This window comes from Neoarius graeffei, chromosome 13, assembly GCF_027579695.1.
Source record: "Neoarius graeffei isolate fNeoGra1 chromosome 13, fNeoGra1.pri, whole genome shotgun sequence".
NCBI lineage: Eukaryota > Metazoa > Chordata > Actinopteri > Siluriformes > Ariidae > Neoarius > Neoarius graeffei.
The window spans coordinates 57,339,466-57,364,819 of record NC_083581.1 but is presented as its reverse complement, the minus strand read 5'-3'; the positions used below and the strand labels follow the sequence as shown (position 1 = coordinate 57,364,819).

Here is a 25,354-nt window from a genome sequence, read left to right as displayed (position 1 = left end):
TGTCTGTGACGCTATCTGCGAGGACTGGGTTGTCAGCATAAATTGGCCTTTAGAGGGCAAACAATACATTTTCACTCGATTCATCTGTTACCTGGCTGGTGGGGCAGGGGAAGGACTGACTGACTGACTGCCCGATGTGTTGTCTGCGCTACGACAAGGCCGTGGCTTCCAGGGCGCTATGCTGCTGCAACCTCACATTGAATGCACTGCACGCTTGTTCACGTGACAGAGCAAGAGAGACAGAGGTCCGGTGTGTGTGCGGAGGGGGCACACATCGGGACATTATTTTCATACATGCTTTTAATGCCGCGGCTTTTCTAAAAGATCATGTCGACATTGGCCTCAGTAAACTGTAAAAAAAAAAAATTCAAAAGGGCACTTTTTTGGACAGAGGGCAGAGGGGCAGGTGCTTGAGCACCACCTCGTGTCTATCTGTGCACGCCACTGCTTGTACAGTTCATTACATTAGGAAAGATTATAATTAGGAGCCATGGCTTTGGTATTGCTTGTGGATCATATTTTTCTCAATAAAATTAAAGGTGTAGTCAATAATTTTGGCACAGCTTTCCCATAAATGCTGTTTTGAAAGCCAAAATTCAAACGTTCAGACTGTCCCTTCAGTGTTCCCTCCAAAGCCACACCTCTAAAACACATGCTGTATCAGCATGAACGCCTGAACACGAGCGCATGGAGGGAGGCTTTCTGAAGCGATGGACAGTCACGAGACTTTTTTTTTTTGTACTTTTTGGTTAATGTTTGTACATATGATGGCATCTGTAAATGAATATCTTTTTAAAAATACTACATACTCAATAGCATACACAATGTTCTAACTAACCCTACCTTTAAATTATTCAAGTAGATGCTGAAGGACTTGGAGGTCATTTTAAACTTTCTGGTTTCATTATGGCTGTTTTGTTTGGTTTCTCAGGCTCTCCTGACTGCAGTCACGTCTCCTCATATAGAGATACATGAGGGGACAATTCTGCTGACCGTGCGCACTTGCTACAACATCTACCTGGCCAGCCGTAACCTGATCAACCAGACCACAGCCAAGGCCACACTAACTCAGATGCTCAATGTCATTTTTGCACGCATGGAGAACCAAGCAGTTAGTATAAGTCAGAACTTTAGTATTCACTGAGCTGGCAGGTAAAATAAGGAATAAAACACTTGCAGCATTTTAGTATTAGAAAACGCAACCCCAAATCAGAAAATGTTGGGACGGCATGGTGAAATTAATACCTAAAACAATGATTTGTAAATAATCTTAGACCTGTCTTACACGCAGCACATTTGATATTTTACCTCATTTGTATTTGTATTTATTTATTTTTCCCCCCAAAAATGAACACATTTCAATTTTGATACTTGCAATGCACAAAAAAAATTGTGGGGAAAAAAGTGGTAAACCATTTACCAATTTATAATGTTGCCATTCCTTCTCAAAACATTGGAAACATCTTTCAGGACTGAAGACATCAAGTGAGGCCATCCTTAAAAAAAAAAAAATCCGTTTCCTGTCCACCGGGTGAGCAAAAAATTTTTTCAGTAGGGAGGGAGGGATTTTTTTTTTTTTTTATTTTATATTTTTATTTATATATATATATATATATATATATATATATATATATATATATATATATATATATATAAGAAATCGCAATGCTGTTTGCTTTTTCTTTCAGTACTTTTTTTATTACAAAAGCAGACACATTTAATAAAATGACAGTTTAATCAACTGAAACTTGTACAAAAACTAAGTTAGCATTTTAAATGCTGACTGCAATATTTGCAAAACTTTTACAAAGGTACTTAAAATGTTTTGAACACTAAACTTTGTACTGCACTTGTTTGACATTCAGAATTTTTATGTAAGAGTGCAAAGAAACTGATAATTTACCAGTGTTTTCAGGTTTTTGTTCTTTGAAACTATGACAAGCGAAACTTCAGTGTAAACAAATTTTAACCTCAATGTAAATAAACTTTAACATGCTTATTTTTTAGATTTTTTTGCTGCTCTTGCAGCTGCAGCTGTGTTTTTAGGTCCACGTTTTAGGGACTGCTTGCCACGACCCTTACAACCAGCACAAAGTGGCAACACTGAATGATTTTGTTTTTCTGAATCTTTACTATTTTGTTGTTCGCTAGAATACCATTTTGCGATTTCACACTTAAGCAAATGTTTGAAAACTCCGGATCTCCTTCCTTCATGGCGGCTGCCATTTTTTTTGTGCCGCACGGCGCATGATGCGCAGAGCTGATTCGATTCTATATTCTGTGCGGAATGCGTAATGTCAAGTTCGATTTTAGATTTATGAACCCGAAAAAAAATGTCGAAAAACCGGCGTTAAAAAAAAAATTTCAACCGCACAAACGGCACTCACCCGGCCGGTGGACCGGAAACAGAAAATTTTTTAATAATGGCCTGATGAAGCATTTCACAGGTGTTATTTTGTCCCATTCTTCCTGCAAATGGGTCGTTCTGTCATTTTTCATTTCAAAATTCTCCACACGTTCTCTATTGGGGAAAGAGGGGATAGGTACCCTTGTCTTCCATTATAGCTATGCCTTTGTAATGTGTGCAGAATGTGGTTTTGCATTGTCTTGTTGAAATATCCCTGGAAAAGATGTCGTCTTCAAGGCAGCGTATGATGCTCCAGAATCTCAGTGTACTTTTCTGCATAAATGCTGCCATCACAAATGTGTTAGTAACCTTTGCCAAGGGCACTGACACAACCCCATAACATGACACACCCTGGCTTTTGGACTTGTTGCTGGTTACAGTCTGGATGGTCCTTTACGTCTTTGGTCCAGAGCATACGGTATCCATTTCTTACAGAAAAAAAAGACCTTGAATACTGATTCATCTGAACCACAGTGTGTATTTCCACTGTGTGATGGTCCAGCCCAGATGCCTCTGAGCCCAGGGAAGTTGAAGGCACTTTTGGACACCGTTAACATAAGGCTTCCTTTTTATACAGTAAAGTTTTAACTGGCATTTGTGGATGTAACTCTGTACTGTAGTACTTGACAAAGGTGTGCCAAAGTAATCCCAAACCCATGTGGTTATATCAGCTGTAGATGAATGACTGTTCTTGATGCGGTGCTGTCTGAGGGCTTAGAGATCACAGGTGTTCAGCTTAGGCTTGCACCTTTGCCCTTTACATACCACAGTTCCTCCAGGTTTCTTGAATCGTTTAATGATCTGCACCATAGAGGATAAAATATCCAAATTCCTTCCTTTCTTTCTTTGAGGAAAATTTGTTTTTAAATATTTCAGTAACTTGCTCATGCATTTGTTGACAAACTGGAAAGCCTTGGCCCAGTTTTGCTCCTCAGAGACCAAGCCTTTCCCGGATGGATCATGATTACAATCATCCGTTGACATCAGCTGTTTCAAACGTCATTATTATTTCATTGCTTTATGTCATTGCTAGCCCTAAATGGTGTGTGTATGATGCACACATGAGAAAAGATGTTGGGAAACACCCCCACCACCCAAACAAAACATGAAATGACTTGTTCATGCTGTCTGCAATAAAATACAAGTCAAAGTAATGTAGAGATCACTTTTTTTTTTTTTTTTTTGAAATCATCATTTTACATACAGTGTCAACTTTTTCTGATTTGGGGTTGTAATCAGTGATGTGTTAGTATGCTGTAGCCTGATGCAAAGCAAAGGTACCACCTTGAAGTTGATAATTTTGATGTAACCGCACATCCCAATGTTTTTATTATTCTTATAACCAGTATTGATGATTATTAATGTACAACACATTGCACTTTTAATGCTTTTATAGTTGAGACAATTATTTTGGGTTTTATTCATTTATCATTAGCTTTAGATTATTGTGGATCATCTGATCCTGTAATCGAGTACTGATTATAGAAATGAGAACATATTGGAACAAGTGCATTAATATAAACCTACGATTTTGCCTTTTAGCTGGAACTGTCAATGCTACGGTTTTATAGAAGATTAATCAGATTAGAGAATTCACCACCTGTGTTCTATAATACTCTGATGTCCCTTTTTGTGGACCCCCCCCCCCAAAAAAAGTGAGTTGGTGTTCTAAAAATCTATTAAGTTCCCTGTTATAATTGAATGCATTCTCTAGGCACTCGAGGCCCAGGAAGCAGAGAAAGAGAGACAGCGACTTCAGGTTCCGAATCCTGTCGCAGTCTCCCGAAACACTTCGCCTACACCGTCCCCACAGAACGGGCCTCCAGGGCCCTCTCTGAGCCCTCCTGAACTTGCATCTGCACCCCCTACTCCTCAGAACACCTCCGTTAACGGACAGTCAGAGGGACCAATAACAGAAGAGGAACCAGCTGCACAAGAACAGAATGCAACCAAAAGTTCTCAACCAGGTGCCGCCTTTTTTTGGGGGGTTGGGGTCATGCTATCTGAAAGCATTGAATGTACAACAGTTATTTGTGATGTTCATATTTATTTATTTTGCTTGATAATATCCTATTAATGTGTTGGTCCAGAACTGCAGGAGTCGGATCCTTCTGTGCCCAAACCACTGCAAGAGCGGGATGGTGGGAGAGAGGAGGGTCATCTGGAGCCTGAGACAGAACAAACCTCAGAGGCTCAGGAGGAGGCCGAGCCAGACAGTGGCCTGGGCGAGAGCTCTGTGGAGGGAGGTGAGGGGCAGGCCGCTGTACTCATTTTACCACATGAAGATAGACGTGCTGATGAGAACTTTCCATATCGCAGTAATTGCATGATGTTTTAATATGGTTCTGCCACGAGGTCATGATTATACAGCACCGAATCAGAAAAAGTTGGGAAGGTTTGGAAAATGGGGGGGAGTGAGTTTCTAAATTTATTTGTATTTCATTGCAATTCAGGGCTAGTAATGACGTAAAACAATTAAATAATGCCATGATTTTAAATGGGTGATGTCAACAGGGCTAGCACAAAATTAGTATTCACGAAACACCTAGTCTTTGACCAAAGATGTATTGAGGATCTTCAGTTTGGCAATAAATGTGTGAGGGGGGAAAATAATTGAAATGGTTAAAAAGAAAGGAAGGGATTTGGATATTTCATCCTCTATGGTGCATAATGTCGTTAAACTGTTCAAGGAATCTGGAGGAATTTTAATGTGTAAAGGGCAAGGGCACAAGCCTAAGCTGAAACACCTGTGATCCCTGATCCCTCAGACGGCACTGCATCAAGAACAGTCATTCATCTATAGCTGATATAACCACATGGGCTTGAGATTACTTTGGTGAACCTTTTGCCAAGGACTGCAGTACAGAGTTACACCCACAAATGCCATTTCAAACTTTACTGTGTAGAAAGGAAACCTTATGTCCAGAAGTGCTATCAACTTTGCTGGGCTTGGAAGCATCTGGGATGAGCCATCACACTGACTGTTATCTGCAACAAGTCCAAAAGCCAGTGTTTGCCATGGTATGGGGTTGTGTCCGTGCCCTTGGCAAAGGTAACTTGCACTTCTGTGATGGCAGCATTAATGCAGAAAAGTAAATTGAGATTCTGGAACATCATATCCTGCCTTGAAGACATCTTTTCCAGGGATCTTTCAACAAGTCTATGTAAAACCACATTCTGCACACATTACAAAGGCATGGCTGTGGAAGAAGAGGGTGTCTGTCCGTCTGTCCCCAATAGAGAACGTGTGACAAATTTTGAAATGAAAGATATGACCATGACATACCCATTCCGTTTCACACCTTAAGACCTGTTTGCAGGAAGAATGAGATGACAAAACGCCTGAAACGCTTCCTCACTTGGAGTCTTCAGTCCCTAAACACGCTAAGTGTTGTGAGAAAAAGAAGAAACCTTTATTCGTCACTTTACAGTGTAATTCATCCTCTGCATTTAACCCATCTGAAGCAGTGAACACATGCGCACACACTCAGAGCAGTGGGCAGCCACACCAGAGCGCCCGGGGAGCAGTCAGGGGTTCGGTACCTTGCTCAAGGGCACCTCAGCCCAAGGCTGCCCCATGTTAACCTAACTGCATGTCTTTGGAAGGAGTGGCAACATTATAAAGTGGTAAATGCATTACTGACCCAACTTTTGATTTAAATGTGTTGCAAGAATCAAAATTGAAACGAGTGTTTTATTTTGAAAAAAAAAAAAACACAATAAAATTCATGAGGTAAAACATCAAATAATGTGCTGTTGTATTGTTTTGAGTGCAATACAGGTCAAAGATTATTTACAAATAATTGTTCTCGGTTTTAATTTAAATTTCAACATACCATCCCAACATTTTCTGGTTTGTGGCTGTATTTTTGGATTGTCTATATGTACCTGCATCCATCCAAGTTTCTCGTTAGCATGATTTATGAATAATGAATGGTTAAATGCTTGAAGGATGTGTATGGAATTTTCATTGTGACGAACAGATGAACTGATTTGATTTAGCAGTTGATCCAAATGGGGTCAAGGTCAAATGTCTGAAATAGTCTTTCTACAGTATACTTCAATCAAGTATATTTTAAGGCTTTTTCAAAAGGTGCACAAATTTGTAACGAGGGATTAGACTTGTTGGAGGCATCCCTGTTGATCAGGTTCTACTTGTTCTGCTTTATTATTGTAGTTGGACTAGGCAAATATAATTCGTGTAAAATTCATTAGTGACGCCATTCATCTAGTCCCATAGTTTGGTTCCCTGATAACGTTTACTTTCAGGTTTCTGTATTAACAACAAAAAGTAATTTGGTACATGCTGTACATTTAATCAGTGTTTCTCAAACTTTTTTTTTTTGGTCCAGTGACAACTTTAAAGTAAATTTCCTAGTCCCTGAAAATAATCCAGCTGCTCAGATATTAGGATTTAAATGTATGCCATAATATCTCTGTTATTTATTTGAGCCTTGAAGCATTTGCCTAAAATTTCCATCCTTACAATACATTTGGTCCATCTCATCTCATTATCTCTAGCCGCTTTATCCTGTTCTACAGGGTCGTAGGCAAGCTGGAGCCTATCCCAGCTGACTACGGGTGAAAGGCGGGGTACACCCTGGACAAGTCGCCAGGTCATCACAGGGCTGACACATAGACACAGACAACCATTCACACTCACATTCACACCTACGGTCAATTTAGAGTCACCAGTTAACCTAACCTGCATGTCTTTGGACTGTGGGGGAAACCGGAGCACCCGGAGGAAACCCACGCGGACACGGGGAGAACATGCAAACTCCACACAGAAAGGCCCTCATCGGCCACGGGGCTCGAACCCAGACCTTCTTGCTGTGAGGCGACAGCGCTAACCACTACACCACCGTGCCACCCACATTTGGTCCAAACTGCCCCCCCCCCCTTTATTTTTTATTTTAAATGCCTACTTGGACCAACTAACTTGAACAGTCAGATTCTTAATAATAATTACGGAAGCTGTGAGAGGCCCTTCATATAATCTTTTTTTATTCACCTTGTTATCCCGAGATAACGACATATAATTAATTCAGGATGTCGAGAAAACAACACAACTAATTTGAGATTTCGAGAAAACAAAACAATTATTCTGTGATCTCGAGAAAACAAGACAATTATTCCGTGATCTCGAAAAAACAAAACAATTATTTCATGATCTTGGGAAAACAGCGGAGATTTCTAGCAGAGCTGCGCCCCCTGTGGGTCAGACAACGAAGACTTAGAAATTGGCGGACATGTAACAGAGCAGAAATGGCTTTTTACGATGCCTTGAGAGAGAGGGCTAGTCTTCTGAAGAGGTGCCGTGGACTAATTTTGAAATGATCCCTTATTAAAAGACTTGATGCAATCTCTCCCTGTGTCAACCCCTGATCAAAATATTGCCTTATTAGGTGATCGATTATTCCAGACATTCTAATGACCAAAGTTGCATCTATACAGAATGAGAAATAGCCCCAGAGTCAGCATATCACAAGTCTCTTGGCGCACCTGAATGAACCATTTCTCGGCTGTTTACTCGAGATCATGAAAAAAATTTTGTTTTCTCGAGATCCTGAATTAATTATGTCGTTATCTCGGGATAACAAGGTGAATTAAAAAAAAAAAGGATTATATGAAGGGCCTCTCTCGGCTTTCGTAAATAATATTGTGCTTTCTAGCATTGTAACATGTAAACATAAAACATCTGACTGCATGACAGACCCCACTTTGGGAGCCATGACTTCAGTGTTCTCATCATGCTGTGTACATGACATTTCAGGTCCATATGTGATCTTTCACTAATTCTACTCTTTCTGCTTCAGTAGGCTTGGACCAACATTCGGACTCCGAGTCCAAAGTGGTACCCCCTACGGCCAGGACAGACGCTCAGCAAATGAATGGTGTTGTGGATGACCAAACGTCTGTGTCCTCAGATATTCTGGTTTGTTACAAATACAGACATTTATTTGGTTATATCTCTGGCTTGACTCTTAAGCCTTGGAGATTTGCTAGTTTATTATTGTTTAGTAATGCTTGTGTTCTCTTGTGGCTTCCAGTCAAGGTTACAGTTTATCTACTTAATTGTTTTTCACGAAGTCTCCTTGCTGTTACTCAGCCCTTGAGTTTTCTGAACTCTGTGTATTAAGGGAATAACAGTAGCCTGGATGTTCTCTTTCTTTAGTGGAAAAACTTTTGCTTTTGTAATTTTACATGCATAAAAGCTGCATGCAAGAAACTTGCTGCAGTGTTACTGCATTAAAAAATAAAAGAAAAATCTCCAGCTTAATCTACAGTGCGTAGATCTCTCTACTACATTTGCAGCCAACAGACAAGGATTTTGCCACTTTATTTAATGTGGAAAACAGCCCAGAAAGCCTGTTTAAAGGAAATGACTATAAACAGTGAAAGTGCAGTTGTTGGGGCAGGAAATGTATATAATTTTTTTTTTTTTAAATGTTATATGTGGCAATATAATGGCCTTAATAGAAAATGTATCACAGGATGGGTGTTTTACAATAGTAAAATCTATTCACAGATTCTTCCTGGGGGGGGGATCCCATCACTGGTGGGGGGAAATCCATCCATTATCCATAACCGCTTATCCTGTACAGGGTCGCAGGCAAGCTGGAGCCTGTCCCAGCTGACTATGGGCAAGAGGCGGGGTACACCCTGGACAAGTTGTCAAATCATCACAGGGCTGACACATACCGTAGAGACACACAAACATTCACATTCACACCTACGGTCAATTTAGAGCCACCAATTAACCTAACCTGCATGTCTTTGGACTGTGGGGGAAACCGGAGCACCTGGAGGAAACCCATGTAGACTCCACACCGAAAGGCCCCCGTCGGCCACCGGGCTTGAACCCAGATCCTTCTTGCTGTGAGGCGACAGTGCGAACCACTACACCACCATGCCGCCCTTGAAATAAATATATTTGAGTAACAGATTTGTGAATGCCTTCTACAAATACTTGTTTCCTTGACTGCCCCAACAACTATTATTTATTTATTTATTTATTTATTTTGTATAAAGTGAAGCATTAAAAACGACTGTGATGATTACAGATCTGATGTGGTAAATGCAGATTTAGTTTGATAAAATGCTGGAGTCTAAACCAGGGCATGAGAAATCCAGTGGACTACCGTGATGAATAACTTTTTGCATAATCTTTAAAACTGTCAGGTAACACCCTCAGCAACAAAGCTGCATGCTTACTGGTGTCGCAGGTTTTGTAGCTTCTGAACCATCTTTAGGTGGAGCTTAGAGCTGATGTAAGGATGCTTTGATCTACTGTATAAACTCAAACATTCTTCAGACAAACTACAAGCAACCCACAACACCTTTTTTATTTTTTTTTTCATTTTTATTTTTAAACATCCCGATAAAGTTTTTTTAGTTAATATACATTTTCTGTGGGTTTTTACAATTTCATGAGTCTTAAATTAAAAAAAATGTATTCTCATACTCCTTTTTTTTTTTTTTTTTTTTAATTGTATAAATGCCTTTAAAGGAGCCATTTTTACTGATGCAGAATTGGAAATAAGGTATATGGTGTGTTTTGGCTTTTGTGTGCAGGAGACTGAGGTGATGCAGAGCACGCAGACAGCTGCCCGCTTCTCTCACATCCTTCAGAAAGATGCCTTTCTCGTCTTCCGTTCCCTTTGCAAACTCTCCATGAAGCCGCTGGCTGATGGCCCACCAGACCCCAAGTGAGACATTAAGGGTATACTCACACACTAGGTGATCCTTACTGCACTCGAGCAAGTTTGACCCCAAAGTCCGGCTTGCTTGATTAGTGTGATCACTGCGTTCTGTGCTCAGGTGCGGTGCAGTTCATTTGGACTCATCCACAGTGTGATCGCTACCCGCACGGAACTTGAGCACTATAGAATTCACTTTTCAGTTCATTGGAGAATATTTGGGTTAATAACGGGTCTGGTTGATGAACGTGAATTGTAGTCGCTGAGTAAAGCTGACTGGAACATAAAGCGGTATGTGAGTGTAAGCCAGTGAGGGGGGGCAGTCACTTTCGGGAGCGGTACAAGGCAATTGTTCCTTGTGTGTACACCCTGAACCCTTTTACACTTTCCTCCATAGGTACATACGAGCCAGTAGTTTACAACCAAACCTGGCCTTCTAGAAGATGTGCTGCAGAGAAATAATTGCAGTTTGTGTTGAATTTCTGGCAGGGTTGTATAAACGAGTAGTTTTACAGGTTATTTAACAATAATTAAATTTTATATTGGGTCTTTGATTGTTAGTGACTAACAATTCCAGTTCAGCATGTCAGACTGTTGTGAAATATGGGCATGAAGTCACACACCTGAAGTGAAGCTGGAGTTTGTGTAGCCTTTCAAGTTCTGTGACCGGTTTGAGGTGCATTTCAGCTCTGCTTCATTAGAAATTCAGATGGAGTCAGAAAGTGTCCTTGATTAAAATGGCTCAGTATGGTATTAATTGTAAAATTATTGTCCTACACATGTGTTATGAGCATAGCGCTTGGGTGGTTGTCTCGTCTAGACTCCTTAATAACAACTTGGACAACCCAGTTTTCCTTTTTCTCACTGGGCATTTCTGGCCAAAACCATTTAAAAAGAGTTTATATCCAGGCAAGTGATTTATCTCTGAGTTAATAGAGAGACGCTTGAGGCCTCAAAATACAAGTGCCAAAGGCAACATAGTATTCCCATAAAATGTCAAATAGGATCTACAAAGTTTGCTTGAAAAGTTTGTGAACCCTTTTAGAATTTTCTATATTTCTGCATAAATATGACCTAAAACATCATCAAATTTTCACACAAGTCCTAAATGTAGATAAAGAGAACCCAGTTAAACAAATGAGACAGAAATATTATACTTGGTCATTTATTTATTGAGGAAAATGATCCAATATTACATATCTGTGAGTGGCAAAAGTATGTGAACCTTTGCTTTCAGTATCTGGTGTGACCCCCTTGTGCAGCAATAACTGCAACTAAACGTTTGCGGTAACTGTTGATCAGTCCTGCACACTGGCTTGGAGGAATTTTAGCCCATTCCTCCATACAGAACAGCTTCAACTCTGGGATGTTGGTGGGTTTCCTCACATGAACTGCTCGCTTCAGGTCCTTCCACAACATTTTGATTGGATTAAGGTCAGGACTTTGACTTGGCCATTCCAAAACATTCACTTTATTCTTCTTTAACCATTCTTTGGTAGAATGACTTGTGTGCTTAGGGTCGTTGTCTTGCTGCATGACCCACCTTCTCTTGAGATTCAGTTCATGGACAGATGTCCTGACATTTTCCTTTAGAATTTGCTGGTATAATTCAGAATTCATTGTTCCATCAATGATGGCAAGCCGTCCTGGCCCAGATGCAGCAAAACAGGCCCAAACCATGATACTACCACCACCACCATGTTTCACAGATGGGATAAGGTTTTTATGCTGGAATGCAGTGTTTTCCTTTCTCCAAACATAACACTTCTCATTTAAACCAAAAAGTTCTATTTTGGTCTCATCCATCCACAAAACCATTTTTTTCAGTAGCCTTCTGGCTTGTCCATGTGATCTTTAGCAAACTGCAGACAAGCAGCAATGTTCTTTTTGGAGAGTAGTGGCTTTCTCCTTGCAACCCTGCCATGCACACCATTGTTGTTCAGTGTTCTCCTGATGATGAACTCATGAACTTTAGCTAATGTGAGAGAGGCCTTCAGTTGCTTAGACGTTACCCTGTGGTCCTTTGTGACCTCGCCGACTATTACACGCCTTGCTCTTGGAGTGATCTTTGTTGGTCGACCACTCCTGGGGAGGGTAACAATGGAATTTCTTCCATTTGTACACAATCTGTCTGTCTGATTGTGGATTGGTGGAGTCCAAACTCTTTAGAAATGGTTTTGTAACCTTTTCCAGCCTGATAAGCATCAACAACGCTTTTTCTGAGATCCTCAGAAATCTCCTTTGTTTGTGCCATGATGCACTTCTACAAACGTGTTGTGAAGATCAGACTTTGATAGATCCCTGTTCTTTAAATAAAACAGGGTGCCCACTCACACCTGATTGTCATCCCATTGATTGAAAACACTTGACTCTAATTTCACCTTCAAATTACCTGCTAATCCCAGAGGTTCACATGACCAAGTATAATATTTTTGTCTCATTTGTTTAACTGGGTTCTCTTTATCTACTTTTAGGACTTGTGTGAAAAGCTAATGTTGTTTTAGGTCATGTTTATGCAGAAATATAGAAAATTCTAAAGTGTTCACAAACTTTTCAAGCAAACTTTGTAGATCCTATTTGACATTTTATGGGAATACTATGTTGCCTTTGGCACTTGTGTTTTGAGGTCTCAAGCGTGCTGTGGTGTTCCCCAGGGTTCTGTTCTTCATCCTGTACTTTAAACCTATATATACTTCCACTCTCGGACACATCATTAATTTCCATGTAAATGCAGATAGCATACAGCTATACATGCCTTAAACACCTGCTGTCAGCTTTCTGCTTTACTAAACCAAAGGGGGGGAACCTCTTATTCGAACCAATGCACAGAAGAAAGATCTGTCTCAATTTCCAGTCTCTGAGACCAAAAACTGCCAAGAACCTATTAATCTTTTTTTTTTTTTTTTTTGATAATGACCTCACTTAGTAGTGTGCAGTATCTACTATCACCTTTTGTAATAGCTCGAAGGTTGGGAAAAAGTATGTACACGTGCTTTTGTCATGAGACCCTGGAAGTTCTGCAGTGCTCTCTTATCTGGCCTACGCAAGAGCTGTCAGTGATTTATGCTGAGTACTGAATGTTGCTGTCAGAATCCAGATAAGACGCAGGTTGCCCATGCTTTTAGAGCTGGGTGGTTTGTTTTGGTTTTTTATTTATTTATTTATTTATTTATTTATTTATTTATTTTTTAAATTAAAATGTTTTTTTTAATAAATTTTTGTTTTTAAAGATCTTTTTTGATTGTTGGATTATGTTAGCTCACTCAGGTCATCAGTAATCTACTGGCCATCCAAAAAACAGCTCAAGCAGAAGTCAGCTTTTTGTGAGACGGCATACGTTTGGTAATTTCATGAAAGTTGCTTCTCAAAGTCCCAAAATGTGGAGTGATGATCCTAAAGAATTATTATTTTTTTTTAAGTGGTGGTGATGTTTTCCGACTTTTAGGTCTCATGAGCTACGCTCTAAGGTGGTCTCGCTCCAGTTGCTGCTGTCAGTGCTTCAAGGGGCCGGCCCTGTGTTTCGCACACATGAGATGTTCGTGAACGCTATCAAACAATACTTGTGTGTGGCGCTGTCTAAGAACGGAGTTTCCTCTGTGCCTGAGGTGTTTGAACTCTCTCTAGCCATCTTCCTCACCCTGCTCTCCCATTTTAAAGTGCACCTTAAGATGCAGATTGAGGTAAGAAAAGAATAAAGGCAGACACAATTAATTGATTGTATCTTCAGAATTGGATACAGGATACAAGTGAATCAAACTTTTCATCGGTTTTCTTTGGCTTTTGTCAGGTGTTCTTCAGAGAGATTTTCCTGACTATTCTGGAAACGTCTACAAGCTCTTTCGAGCACAAATGGATGGTCATCCAAACACTGACTCGCATTTGTGCAGGTACTCATGCTGCTTCTTGGCCTATGACCTGTTTACATTAATTATGAAAAAATACATATTATGCTCACTCATTATGAAAAAGTTCGGTCTCTTCTGTTTTTTCTCAGATGCCCAGTGTGTGGTGGATATCTACGTGAACTATGACTGTGACCTAAATGCAGCCAATATCTTCGAGCGGCTGGTGAATGATCTGTCAAAAATTGCTCAGGGTCGGAGTGGGCAGGAGCTGGGGATGACACCACTGCAGGTATTCCCTTCATCTGTCTTACTGTTTTAAGCTTTGCTGTATTTGGAGAAATGGCTAAGTTCAAAGGTTTTAGTTAAAACTAGCATGTACAGTATCAGATGAAGGGGGGCAGGGGAGACTTGACTCTGGTGAGTTAATCTACTTAAGCATGAGGCAATCTGGGGAAAGCCCATTGAATGTCACTGTGGCTGAATTCTGGAAAACCATCCAAAAAAATTGGGGTTTGGCCAAAAGTGGAGTTTTCTGCTGGTAACATTCTCTGCATTATCTACTTTCAGAAACCATAAATGTGTTTTTTCCAAAACATTATGGTAGTCATCTCATCTCATTATCTCTAGCCGCTTTATCCTGTTCTACAGGGTCGAAGGCAAGCTGGAGCCTATCCCAGCTGACTACGGGCGAAAGGCGGGGTACACCCTGGACAAGTCTCCAGGTCATCACAGGGCTGACACATAGACACAGACAACCATTCACACTCACATTCACACCTACGGTCAATTTAGAGTCACCAGTTAACCTAACCTGCATGTCTTTGGACTGTGGGGGAAACCGGAGCACCCGGAGGAAACCCACGCGGACACGGGGAGAACATGCAAACTCCACACAGAAAGGCACTTGCCGGCCACAGGGCTCGAACCCGGACCTTCTTGATGTGAGGCGACAGTGCTAACCACTACACCACCGTGCCGCCCACGTTATGGTAATGTGATTTTTAATTTTTAACCTTTTCTATGCCGAAGATAATGTTTGCTCAAGAGCCCATTTAACAACTGTAGTCTTAAAAACAGTCAGCCTTTTTTTTTTTTGGCAACTTTAACTTCATTATTTTAAAAATACCTCAGCTGTTGTCACACTACTCAAAATGTGGTTAAGCCAGTGGCATTGCGCCTCCCAAAGACTGGTCACTGGATAGCTACGTGCCAGGTGGCAAAACAGACCTAAAACTAATAAATTCAGTTTGAAGAGATACTGGCTGTCAAATATCTGTAGTGGTTCTGCATTGCAGCGAGAATGCAATCTTTAAATGCAAATTTCTTGTTTTTTCATTCTCCTTTTTCACATGTGGTTGTGATGTGTACGAAAGGAGTGTTTCGGTAAAGAGTGTAGTTTTCAGAACTATTTCTTCATGTGAATGGTCTCTCTCTCTCTCGCTCTTTTTTTTTTTTTTTTTTAATTATATTGTATATAAAAAAATTGGGCGGCACGGTGGTGTAGTGGTTAGCGCTGTCGCCTCACAACAAGAAGGTCCGGGTTCGAGCCCCGTGGTCGGCGAGGGCCTTTCTGTGCGGAGTTTGCATGTTCTTCCCGTGTCCGCGTGGGTTTCCTCCGGGTGCTCCGGTTTCCCCCACAGTCCAAAGACATGCAGGTTAGGTTAACTGGTGACTCTAAATTGACCGTAAGTGTGAATGTGAGTGTGAATGGTTGTCTGTGTCTATGTGTCAGCCCTGTGATGACCTGGCAACTTGTCCAGGGTGTACCCCGCCTTTCGCCCGTAGTCAGCTGGGATAGGCGTCAGCTGGGATAGGCTCCAGCTTGCCTGCGACCCTGTAGAAGGATAAAGCGGCTAGAGATAATGAGATGAGATAAAAAAATTGATGTGTTAGTTGGAGAAGCTCATGTCGTTCAGATTTTGGTTTGTTTTGCAGGAGCTGAGTTTACGTAAGAAAGGCTTAGAATGCCTTGTGTCTATTCTGAAGTGCATGGTGGAGTGGAGCAAAGACCTGTACGTCAACCCTAACTTGCAGGCCAATCTAGGTGAGAAGATGTCCTTTGTAGGCTATTTAAGGACTTTTTCTCTTGCTGTGTTGATTCTGCATGGTGGTTTATACCACCTTCAGTGCTTCCGATGTCTGCAGTGCTGTTTCTTATTTTATTTTTTTCTACTTCATTGACAGTTTTGATGGACTCTGCTGTGTTCTGGTGTATGTGTAGGTCAGGAGCATCAGGCTGAGGGAGAGGGAGTAGAAGCTAAACTTCCTGAACACTTGTCCTCTCGCAGAGACAGTATCAGCTCTCAGGACTCAGCCATGTCTTCAAGTGTTCAGACTTCCCAGCCTGACCACCCTGAACAGTATGAGGTTATCAAACAGCAGAAAGAGATTATTGAGCACGGCATTGAGCTGTAAGTCTGTTTTTTCTTTTCATTCATTTTTTTTAGCCTTGTTCAAACTGTAATGTCTTTTATTTCCACCATGTGTTCTGGTTAGATTTAATAAAAAGCCCAAAAGGGGTGTGCAGTACCTGCAGGAGCAAGGCATGTTGGGACCCTCTGCTGAGGACATCGCTCAGTTCCTGCACCAGGAGGAGAGACTTGATACAGTAGGTGTATTTTTATTTTCCATTTGCTGCCTTTGCTTTGCTAAAATCTCTCATGTTCTCAGCTCGCCTCTTGCTTCCTTTGATAAGACTCAGGTTGGGGAGTTCCTCGGTGAGAACGCCAAGTTCAATAAGGAGGTGATGTACTGTTACGTGGACCAACTGGACTTCTGTGGCAAGGACTTTGTGTCGGCATTACGCATATTCCTCGAAGGCTTCAGGCTGCCTGGGGAGGCGCAGAAAATCGATCGGCTCATGGAGAAATTTGCAGCGCGCTATCTGGAGTGCAATCAGGGGTGAGTGTCTAATGGAGTTCACCATGAATACAGCAAGTCTTTTCACTCAGCAGCCCATAGTGTAAACCTAGCCTTTTAATTAATTTACTTTATGACTGTCTGGGAAAGCTACTTTGTAGACTTGTATAGTCAGACACAAGAAACAAACCAAAGTTCTGTACATCTACAGCGCGACATGAATAAACAATGCAAAAGTGAAAAAATGGTTGATTTAATTTAACACAATATTTAATATTCACATTAAATGTGAAATGATTTATGTGAACATTCCACAAAAACAATCCTGTGACAATGGAGTCGACAAGTAGTGATGAGTTGGTGCTTATTCCTTTACAAAAGGGGGGGCAGAAAATTTTGGGTACATCCTGTCCTGAGACATTGACAAGACCATGGGAAATTTCACTGCTTGGTTCAGAAATTGCTGAAACTCGTAGCAAGCGTCACCACATCACAAAGTAGGCTATAGACTGGCTGTACGCCCACCGTTTTCATTGCCAAGCTCCATACCTGTGTCGTCGTCTTCTCCCCCAGACCCGACACTGGCGCTCGTTTATAAAAAGAATGTATGACAGAAAACTGTTGTGTGGTCATTTCCATGCAAAGCTCAGGATTTGTCAATGTGGTCATAAGCGGAGGCTATGATTAAATCTCACGTCAAGTCTCCCCTTGTGCACACAAGTTTTCAAGTCAGCATGGGCATGCGGTGCAGCACAGTAAATCTGGCTGAGATGAGAATTATTATTAGACCATATATTCCAGCTGGTATTTAAGCCTATTCACCCACATATCACTTCACAACATGTATCGTATGGCAAAATAATATACATTTTTTTTAAAGGACGATCAACTATGTGTCATTTCTTTAACATGGGCTAAATAGAGGGTCCCCCCCCCCTCCTATTTTGAGAACCTAGGATACTGGTGGCATAATTACAAATAAAATTGACCAATTGGACTTCCGGTTTGGAAATGTAGTGGGCAGACGTGTGGATGAGAAGCTCCTGACAACTTTAATATAATTACCTTTAAACTCCAATTATATACATTCTTGCATTAACGGTTCAGTTCTTTCACTTGATCCTATTTGTCGAGAAATATTGGTTGTGAAACATGCCAGGCTCGCAGAAACCGAAAGAGGAGAAAAAGCAAACTCTCAGTACCAAGGTGGCTAATATGGCGACTAAGGCTGCTAATAACAAACTTGCTGTATTGCTAGCAGCCGAAATAGAAAAGCAATGTGAATATCTTCGTGAAGACATGGCTGCACTTATTCAGTCATCTCTAGCACCTATTCAAGCATCGATAGCCAACTTCCAGGAATTGGCGGATACACTTGGGCAACGAGTCGCATCTGTAGAGACCACAGCAGGTGAAAATTTTGAGGATTTGTCTAAAGCAAAGAAAGCGATCTCGGAGTTGCAGGCTCCGAATGCTACGTTGGCAGACCGCATCAACGACTTGGAAAATCGCTCCAGGAGGGCAAACCTTCGGATTATAAATGTACCAGAAGGAAGCGAAACCACGATAACATTTGTTTCCACACTGCTGTATGAGAAAATTGGGAATCCGGTGTTTACAGCACCACCGGAGTTGGATCGAGCTCACCGGGCCACAACACAGAAACCTAAGGATGGCCAACCTCCCAGGCCCATCATCGTCGCGTTCCACAGATATCAAGACCGGGAGTGGGTACTATGCTGGACCAGGCAGAACGAGCTACAATACAAGGGCAATACTTTTAAGGTTTTACCCCAACCTAAGTGCAATCCTCTCTAGGAAACGCGCAGCTTTCAAGAAAGTTAAAGCAGCTCTTTACCAGAAAGGAATACAATTCAGGCTAATCTACCCTGCGCGCCTCCGGGTGACTCATGAAGGGGAGACTTTTCTGTTCGAGACACCATTGGATGCGGAGGCATTCAATTCCCAGCTGGGTGAGAAAACTGACGCTTCAGAGGCTGTGCACGAGGATTAATCTTGGTACATTTATGTTATGAAGACCTGATGAATAGCAAATAGCAATGGTTCACGTTTGTCTAGTTAGCCTGAGGTTCGTTTATTAGACCTACCAGTGACTTTTTCAAGACTGCTGAGGTTTGTTGGGGCATGTTCTGCTAATTGCATGCTCTGATCGACAGGTGGAACATTGAACAAGTTTTTATTTTTATTTTGTTTTGGAGTTTATTCGTTTCATTAAGAATTTGGAGCTCTCATGAGCAGAGTTTAAGATAATGGTGAGTAGTTGGAAGTGTTTAGAAGGGCGAATCCTGCGTGCTACCTGTTTGGTAGAGAAAGGAGGGGAGGTTTGGTTAAGGGGAGGGTTAATGACTGGACCTTTTATTTTTTTTCTCATTTTCATTTTGCACATTATTGTAAGGACTGGAATGATGTGCTTTGTGCTAGTAGTGTGGGGTTTTTTTTTTTTTACAGTTGGAGGAAAATGTTTGTACACCCTTTGGAATTTTTTACATTTCTGCCTAAATTGGTCATAAAACATCATCTGAACTCTCCAGCAATCTTAAGAATGAACAAACAGTGTCTGCTTGAACTAAAACCACCCAAACATTTGCGTTTTATATTTTTATTGACCATAAGATGGAATTATTCACAGGATAGGGAGGCATAAGTAAGTACACCCTTTGATTTAGTAGCTGGTTGACCCTCCTCTGGCTGCAGTAACTTCAACCAGACGTTTCCTGTAGTTGCAGACTAGACGGGCACAACAATCAGGAGAAATCTTGCACCATTCCTCTTTGCAAAACTGTTGCAATTCAGCAAGATTCCTGGGATGCCTGGAATGGATGGCTTTCTTGAGGTCATGCCACAACATCTCGATTGGATTGAGGTCGGGGCTTTGACTGGGCCATTCCAGAATGTGAATTTTGTTCTTCTGAAACCATTCTAATGTCGACCTGCTTCTGTGTTTAGGGTCATTGTCCTGTTGCAGGACCCATCCTCTCTTGAGTTTCAACTTTTTGACAGATTGCCTCAGGTTTTTCTGCAAAATATCTTGATATACTTGAGAATTCATTTTCCCATTGATTATAGCCAGTTGTCCAGGCCCAGAGGCAGCAAAGCACCCCCACACCATGATGCTACCGTCGCCATACTTGACGGTGGGGATGAGGTTTTGCTGATGGTGTGCTGTACCGACTTTCCCCCACACATGATGTGGTGTGTTTCCCCCCCAAACAATTCAACTTTGGTTTCATCCGACCACAATATGTTTTTCCAGTGGCGCTGAGGAGCATCCAGATGCTTTTTCGCGAACTCCAAACGAGCAGAAATGTTCTTTCTGGACGGCAATGGCTTCCTCCGTGGCCTTCTCCCATGAATCCCATTCTTGTTCAGTGTCTTTCTTATAGTAGATGTGTCCACAGAGATGTCTGCATGTTTCAGTGATTTCCTCAAGTCTTCAGCAGACACTCTTGGGTTCTTTTTTTACCTCATTGATGATGACTCTCAGTGCCTTTGGAGTGATCTTCGCAGGGCGGCCACTCCTTGGCAGAGTAACAACCGTTCCAAATTGTCTCCATTAATGCACAATTTTTTTTAATTGTAGACACATGAACACCAAGGGTCTTAGAGATGACTATTCTTTAAATTCGTTTCTTAAGACAAGGATTTTTTAAGATGTTACCTTGACAGTTTCGGCGATAAACTTCCGCCGCCTTCTTTGAAGAAGGCGGAAGTTTATCGCCGAAACTGTCAAGGTAACATCTTAAAAAATCCTTGTCTTAAGAAACGAATTTAAAGAATAGTTTCAATAGGTAGACATAATGAACTTTCACTACGGTCTTAGAGATGGTTTTGTAACCCTTTTTAGCCTTATACAAATCAATTATTTTGTGTCTTAAGTCTTCAGACAGCTCCTTTGAGCGAGGCATGATGCACAGAACATGCCTCTCATCAAAACACACCTTTTAACTGGTTTTCCAGTGGGGTTGGGTAGCTTACGACACACCTCAGTGATTGGACATCAGGTTGGCTCACACCTGAGTCAAATTTTTTAATCATCTAATTAGCTCTTGGATGAGCCTTAGCTAAGGGTGTACTTACTTATGCCTCCCTATCCTGTCAATATTTCCATCTTATGGCCAATAAAAATATGATAACATGTAATTGTTTGGGTGGTTTTCGTTCAAGCAGACACTGTTTGTTCATTCTTAAGATTGCTGGAGAGTTCAGGCGATGTTTTATGACCAATTTAGGCAGAAATGTAAAAAATTCCAAAGGGTGTACAAACATTTTCCTCCGACTGTATTTATTTTTATTTATTTATTTATTTATTTATTTATTTATTTATTTTTTTGGCAAGGGAGAAATATGGCTGTGCATGGGACACACATGACGCTTTTAGACCATGACTAGCAATGCAGGAGATGGCAGTGGCAGGGGGTTAGCAGTTCGGTTTACATTTCGGAATGTGAAGGGCCTGAATAGTCCAATGAAAAGATCTAAAATATTTATTCATCTCAAAAATTTAAAGACTGCTATTGCTTTCCTTCAGGAAACCCACCTGAAAATGCTGACCAGTTACGGCTTAAAAAGCAATGGGTAGGGCAAATCTTTCACTCAAGTTTTAACACTAAGGCAAGAGGAACCGCTATAATAATACATAAAAAAAAATACAGTTTACCACTTCTAGCATTATATCTGACCCACAAGGCCGTTACATTATCAGTGTTTGAAATACCCGTCTGCAGTCTGCATTTTGCAGAATGATTTTCAAGATTGCAGAATGAAAAAATGAGGCTCGGGATTCAATGGTTTTCAATTTAGCAAACTAGCGGTGCTGTAAATAAACTGAAACCTGCACCGCGCGAACCTGACGGCGTTTTCCAGGTCAAAGTTGAGCAATATTTACGCAATACCGAAGAAAGACGACGACAACCAAATAAGGGCAGTTGCCATTTTCCGATGTAAGATTTCGTCACTTTTAATACCCGCCGGGAGGACCCGACAACTACCTCGGCAGTGTTTGGCAGTTTCCGCCATGCATCTCCCAGAATTCAATGCGGCACAACAAACATGGCTCCCAAGAAGAGGATTGTTTCTTCGGGGCAAGAGTCCGACAAAAACGCCAAGAAAACGAGGACTATTTTATCGTATCTCGGCAAAACCGGCAGCCAGCGTGACTCCAACAGCGACAGATTGCGCGTCCACGAGGGGGACAAAAATGAAGACGGTCGCTGTTATAGTTGCATACATATATATTGGTAAATTGTATAGGTTTGTATATATTGTATTGTTGAATCATGCAAAATTATACTGATATCCCTTTGAAGACAGCAACAGTATTTTACCTTTATTCATAGATACTTTTGAATATTTTTTTTCTCATACCAAGCTACACTAATGCATGTTTTGTATACATGTTCTACTTTTTTTTTTTTACTACTAGTGCTGTCTTGCCTGTGGTGCAGACTAGCACAAAGTAAAACAGTTGCCCTGTAAAACAAAGCTCATAGGTTCAGTTCTGTAGCTCTCAGTAGTTCTGTAGCTCTCAGTTCTGCCATGATTAGTTTGTACCCAGTTCTCTGTTAGTTTAGAGTAGTGAAGCCCCTGCAGTCGTTCTCAGTTCAGTTCATGACCTTGCACTTTAGAAGTCAGGCAAACACAATGAACCCAAACGTCTTTCCATTTGCCAGTTGGGTTTTATTCCTTAATGGCATCAATTCTTTGCATCATCGTAAGATTTAACAGTGTAGAATTGAAACCTTGCTTTCAATTTAAAACTACAGGTTGCAGATGCAAACACTGTGAATGAAGTACATTTTGGGTAACAATCTATTGTTCAAGCTAGAAACTTAATCTTGACAAAATGTAACATGACGTGTAACATGAAAATGAATGTTTTGTTTCTTGAACAGTTGTGTTCTATATTTTGTGGCGATACCTTTATTAGTATGTTGTGTGGAAGGATAATGTGTGGGTGTGATAACTAATCCATAAATGTACTAGTTGGTATACTTCAAGTTGTAGTAGCCCGTAGTGTCAGGGCGAGGGGGATGAAAGACCTGTGGAGGTATCATGGAATGATAACTTTGCTGCAGAGAAGGATCTGTGAAGACTGAAATTAAAAATAGAGTGAGAGAATAAAGAATTGCAGTAATGCTATGAGTTGTAAAGCTAGATATGATGTAAATATAGGCATTATTAGGTTGAGAAGGGTGTAGTATGGAGGCTTGTGTATTTGCAGAAAATATTTCCAAATTGCAGAACACATTTTTTTCCAGTGTTCTGCAATATTGCAGAATGTCAAAAGTATTTCGACCACTGATTATAGTCTCTGGGCAACTTTTTCACACTCCGGTCGTACTAGGCAAGGCAAGTTTATTTATATAGCACATTTCATACACAGTGGCAGTTCAATGTGCTTTACAGAAGTAAAAAACATGCTAGTAAACATATATGCCCCCAACTGGGATGATGTAAATTTTGTACAAAGGCTTGTGTGCAAGCTTCCTGACTTAAACTCCCACCTTATGATTTTAGGAGACTTTAATTGTGTGATGGACCCAAATCTGGATAGGTCTAACCCTAAAATACAACCCCGATTCCAAAAAAGTTGGGACGAAGTACAAATTGTAAATAAAAATGGAATGCAATAATTTACGAATCTCAAAAACTGATACTGTATTCACAATAGAACATAGACAACATATCAAATGTCGAAAGTGAGACATTTTGAAATTTCATGACAGCAACACATCTCAAAAAAGTTGGGACGGGGCAATAAGAGGCTGGAAAAGTTAAAGGTACAAAAAAGGAACAGCTGGAGGACCAAATTGCAACTCATTAGGTCAATTGGCAATAGGTCATTAACATGACTGGGTATAAAAAGAGCATCTTGGAGTGGCAGCGGCTCTCAGAAGTAAAGCTGGGAAGAGGATCACCAATCCCCCTAATTCTGCGCCGACAAATAGTGGAGCAATATCAGAAAGGAGTTCGACAGTGTAAAATTGCAAAGAGTTTGAACATATCATCATCTACAGTGCATAATATCATCAAAAGATTCAGAGAATCTGGAAGAATCTCTGTGCGTAAGGGTCAAGGCCGGAAAACCATACTGGGTGCTCGTGATCTTCGGGCCCTTAGACGGCACTGCATCACATACAGGCATGCTTCTGTATTGGAAATCACAAAATGGGCTCAGGAATATTTCCAGAGAACATTATCTGTGAACACAATTCACAGTGCCATCCGCCGTTGCCAGCTAAAACTCTGTAGTTCAAAGAAGAAGCCGTATCTAAACATGATCCAGAAGCGCAGACGTCTTCTCTGGGCCAAGGCTCATTTAAAATGGACTGTGGCAAAGTGGAAAACTGTTCTGTGGTCAGACGAATCAAAATTTGAAGTTCTTTATGGAAATCAGGGACGCCGTGTCATTCGGACTAAAGAGGAGAAGGACGACCCAAGTTGTTATCAGCGCTCAGTTCAGAAGCCTGCATCTCTGATGGTATGGGGTTGCATTAGTGCATGTGGCATGGGCAGCTTACACATCTGGAAAGACACCATCAATGCTGAAAGGTATATCCAGATTCTAGAGCAACATATGCTCCCATCCAGACGATGTCTCTTTCAGGGAAGACCTTGCGTTTTCCAACATGACAATGCCAAACCACATACTGCATCAATTACAGCATCATGGCTGCGTAGAAGAAGGGTCCGGGTACTGAACTGGCCAGCCTGCAGTCCAGATCTTTCACCCATAGAAAACATTTGGCGCATCATAAAACGGAAGATACGACAAAAAAGACTTAAGACAGTTGAGCAACTAGAATCCTACATTAGACAAGAATGGGTTAACATTCCTATCCCTAAACTTGAGCAACTTGTCTCCTCAGTCCCCAGACGTTTACAGACTGTTGTAAAGAGAAAAGGGGATGTCTCACAGTGGTAAACATGGTCCTTGTCCCAACTTTTTTGAGATGTTGTTGTCATGAAATTTAAAATCACCTAATTTTTCTCTTTAAATGATACATTTTCTCAGTTTAAACATTTGATATGTCATCTATGTTCTATTCTGAATAAAATATGGAATTTTGAAACTTCCACATCATTGCATTCCGTTTTTATTTACAATTTGTACTTTGTCCCAACTTTTTTGGAATCGGGGTTGTAAATGCATACATAGTGCAGAGGGGAAAGGGACAGGATTAAAGAGTATGTAAGGTTGTGTGTACAGTTAGCATTCCGTTTTTATTTACAATTTGTACTTTGTCCCAACTTTTTTGGAATTGGGGTTGTACATTCATCATCAAGAATGGCGAACAAATTCTCAGAATTCTTCCAGCACACAGCAAGTGTAGACCCTTGGTGCTTTTTGTACCCTAATAGTAAAGTATTTTCCTATTTTTCTAATGTGCACCATTCCTATTCCAGAATTGATTGATAATTTTTTTTATTGATGATAAACTTCTTAACTCATTGAAAAGGATAGAATATTCTGCTATTGTAGAATCAGACCATGCTCCTATATTTCTAGCTCTATCATT

General features: G+C 40.9%; 1 protein-coding gene across 4 annotated transcripts in view; it reads left to right on the top strand.

Moving 5' to 3' along the window:
• Positions 1–25,354, top strand: part of arfgef2 (ADP-ribosylation factor guanine nucleotide-exchange factor 2 (brefeldin A-inhibited)) — a 79,469-nt gene that overhangs the window by 12,920 nt on the left and 41,195 nt on the right. For 2 of the 4 annotated variants that reach the window (XM_060938133.1, XM_060938131.1), the window contains exons 5-16: positions 932–1,111; positions 4,122–4,374; positions 4,498–4,653; positions 8,230–8,345; positions 9,986–10,119; positions 13,556–13,790; positions 13,898–13,997; positions 14,105–14,244; positions 15,891–15,999; positions 16,177–16,366; positions 16,452–16,563; positions 16,651–16,856. In XM_060938133.1, coding sequence (XP_060794116.1) covers positions 932–1,111; positions 4,122–4,374; positions 4,498–4,653; positions 8,230–8,345; positions 9,986–10,119; positions 13,556–13,790; positions 13,898–13,997; positions 14,105–14,244; positions 15,891–15,999; positions 16,177–16,366; positions 16,452–16,563; positions 16,651–16,856 — 1,931 coding nt within the window. Of the gene's footprint in view, positions 1–931; positions 1,112–4,121; positions 4,375–4,497; positions 4,654–8,226; positions 8,346–9,985; positions 10,120–13,555; positions 13,791–13,897; positions 13,998–14,104; positions 14,245–15,890; positions 16,000–16,176; positions 16,367–16,451; positions 16,564–16,650; positions 16,857–25,354 lie in introns of all 4 variants that reach the window. The other 2 variants (XM_060938132.1, XM_060938130.1) reach the window with 1 other exon arrangement.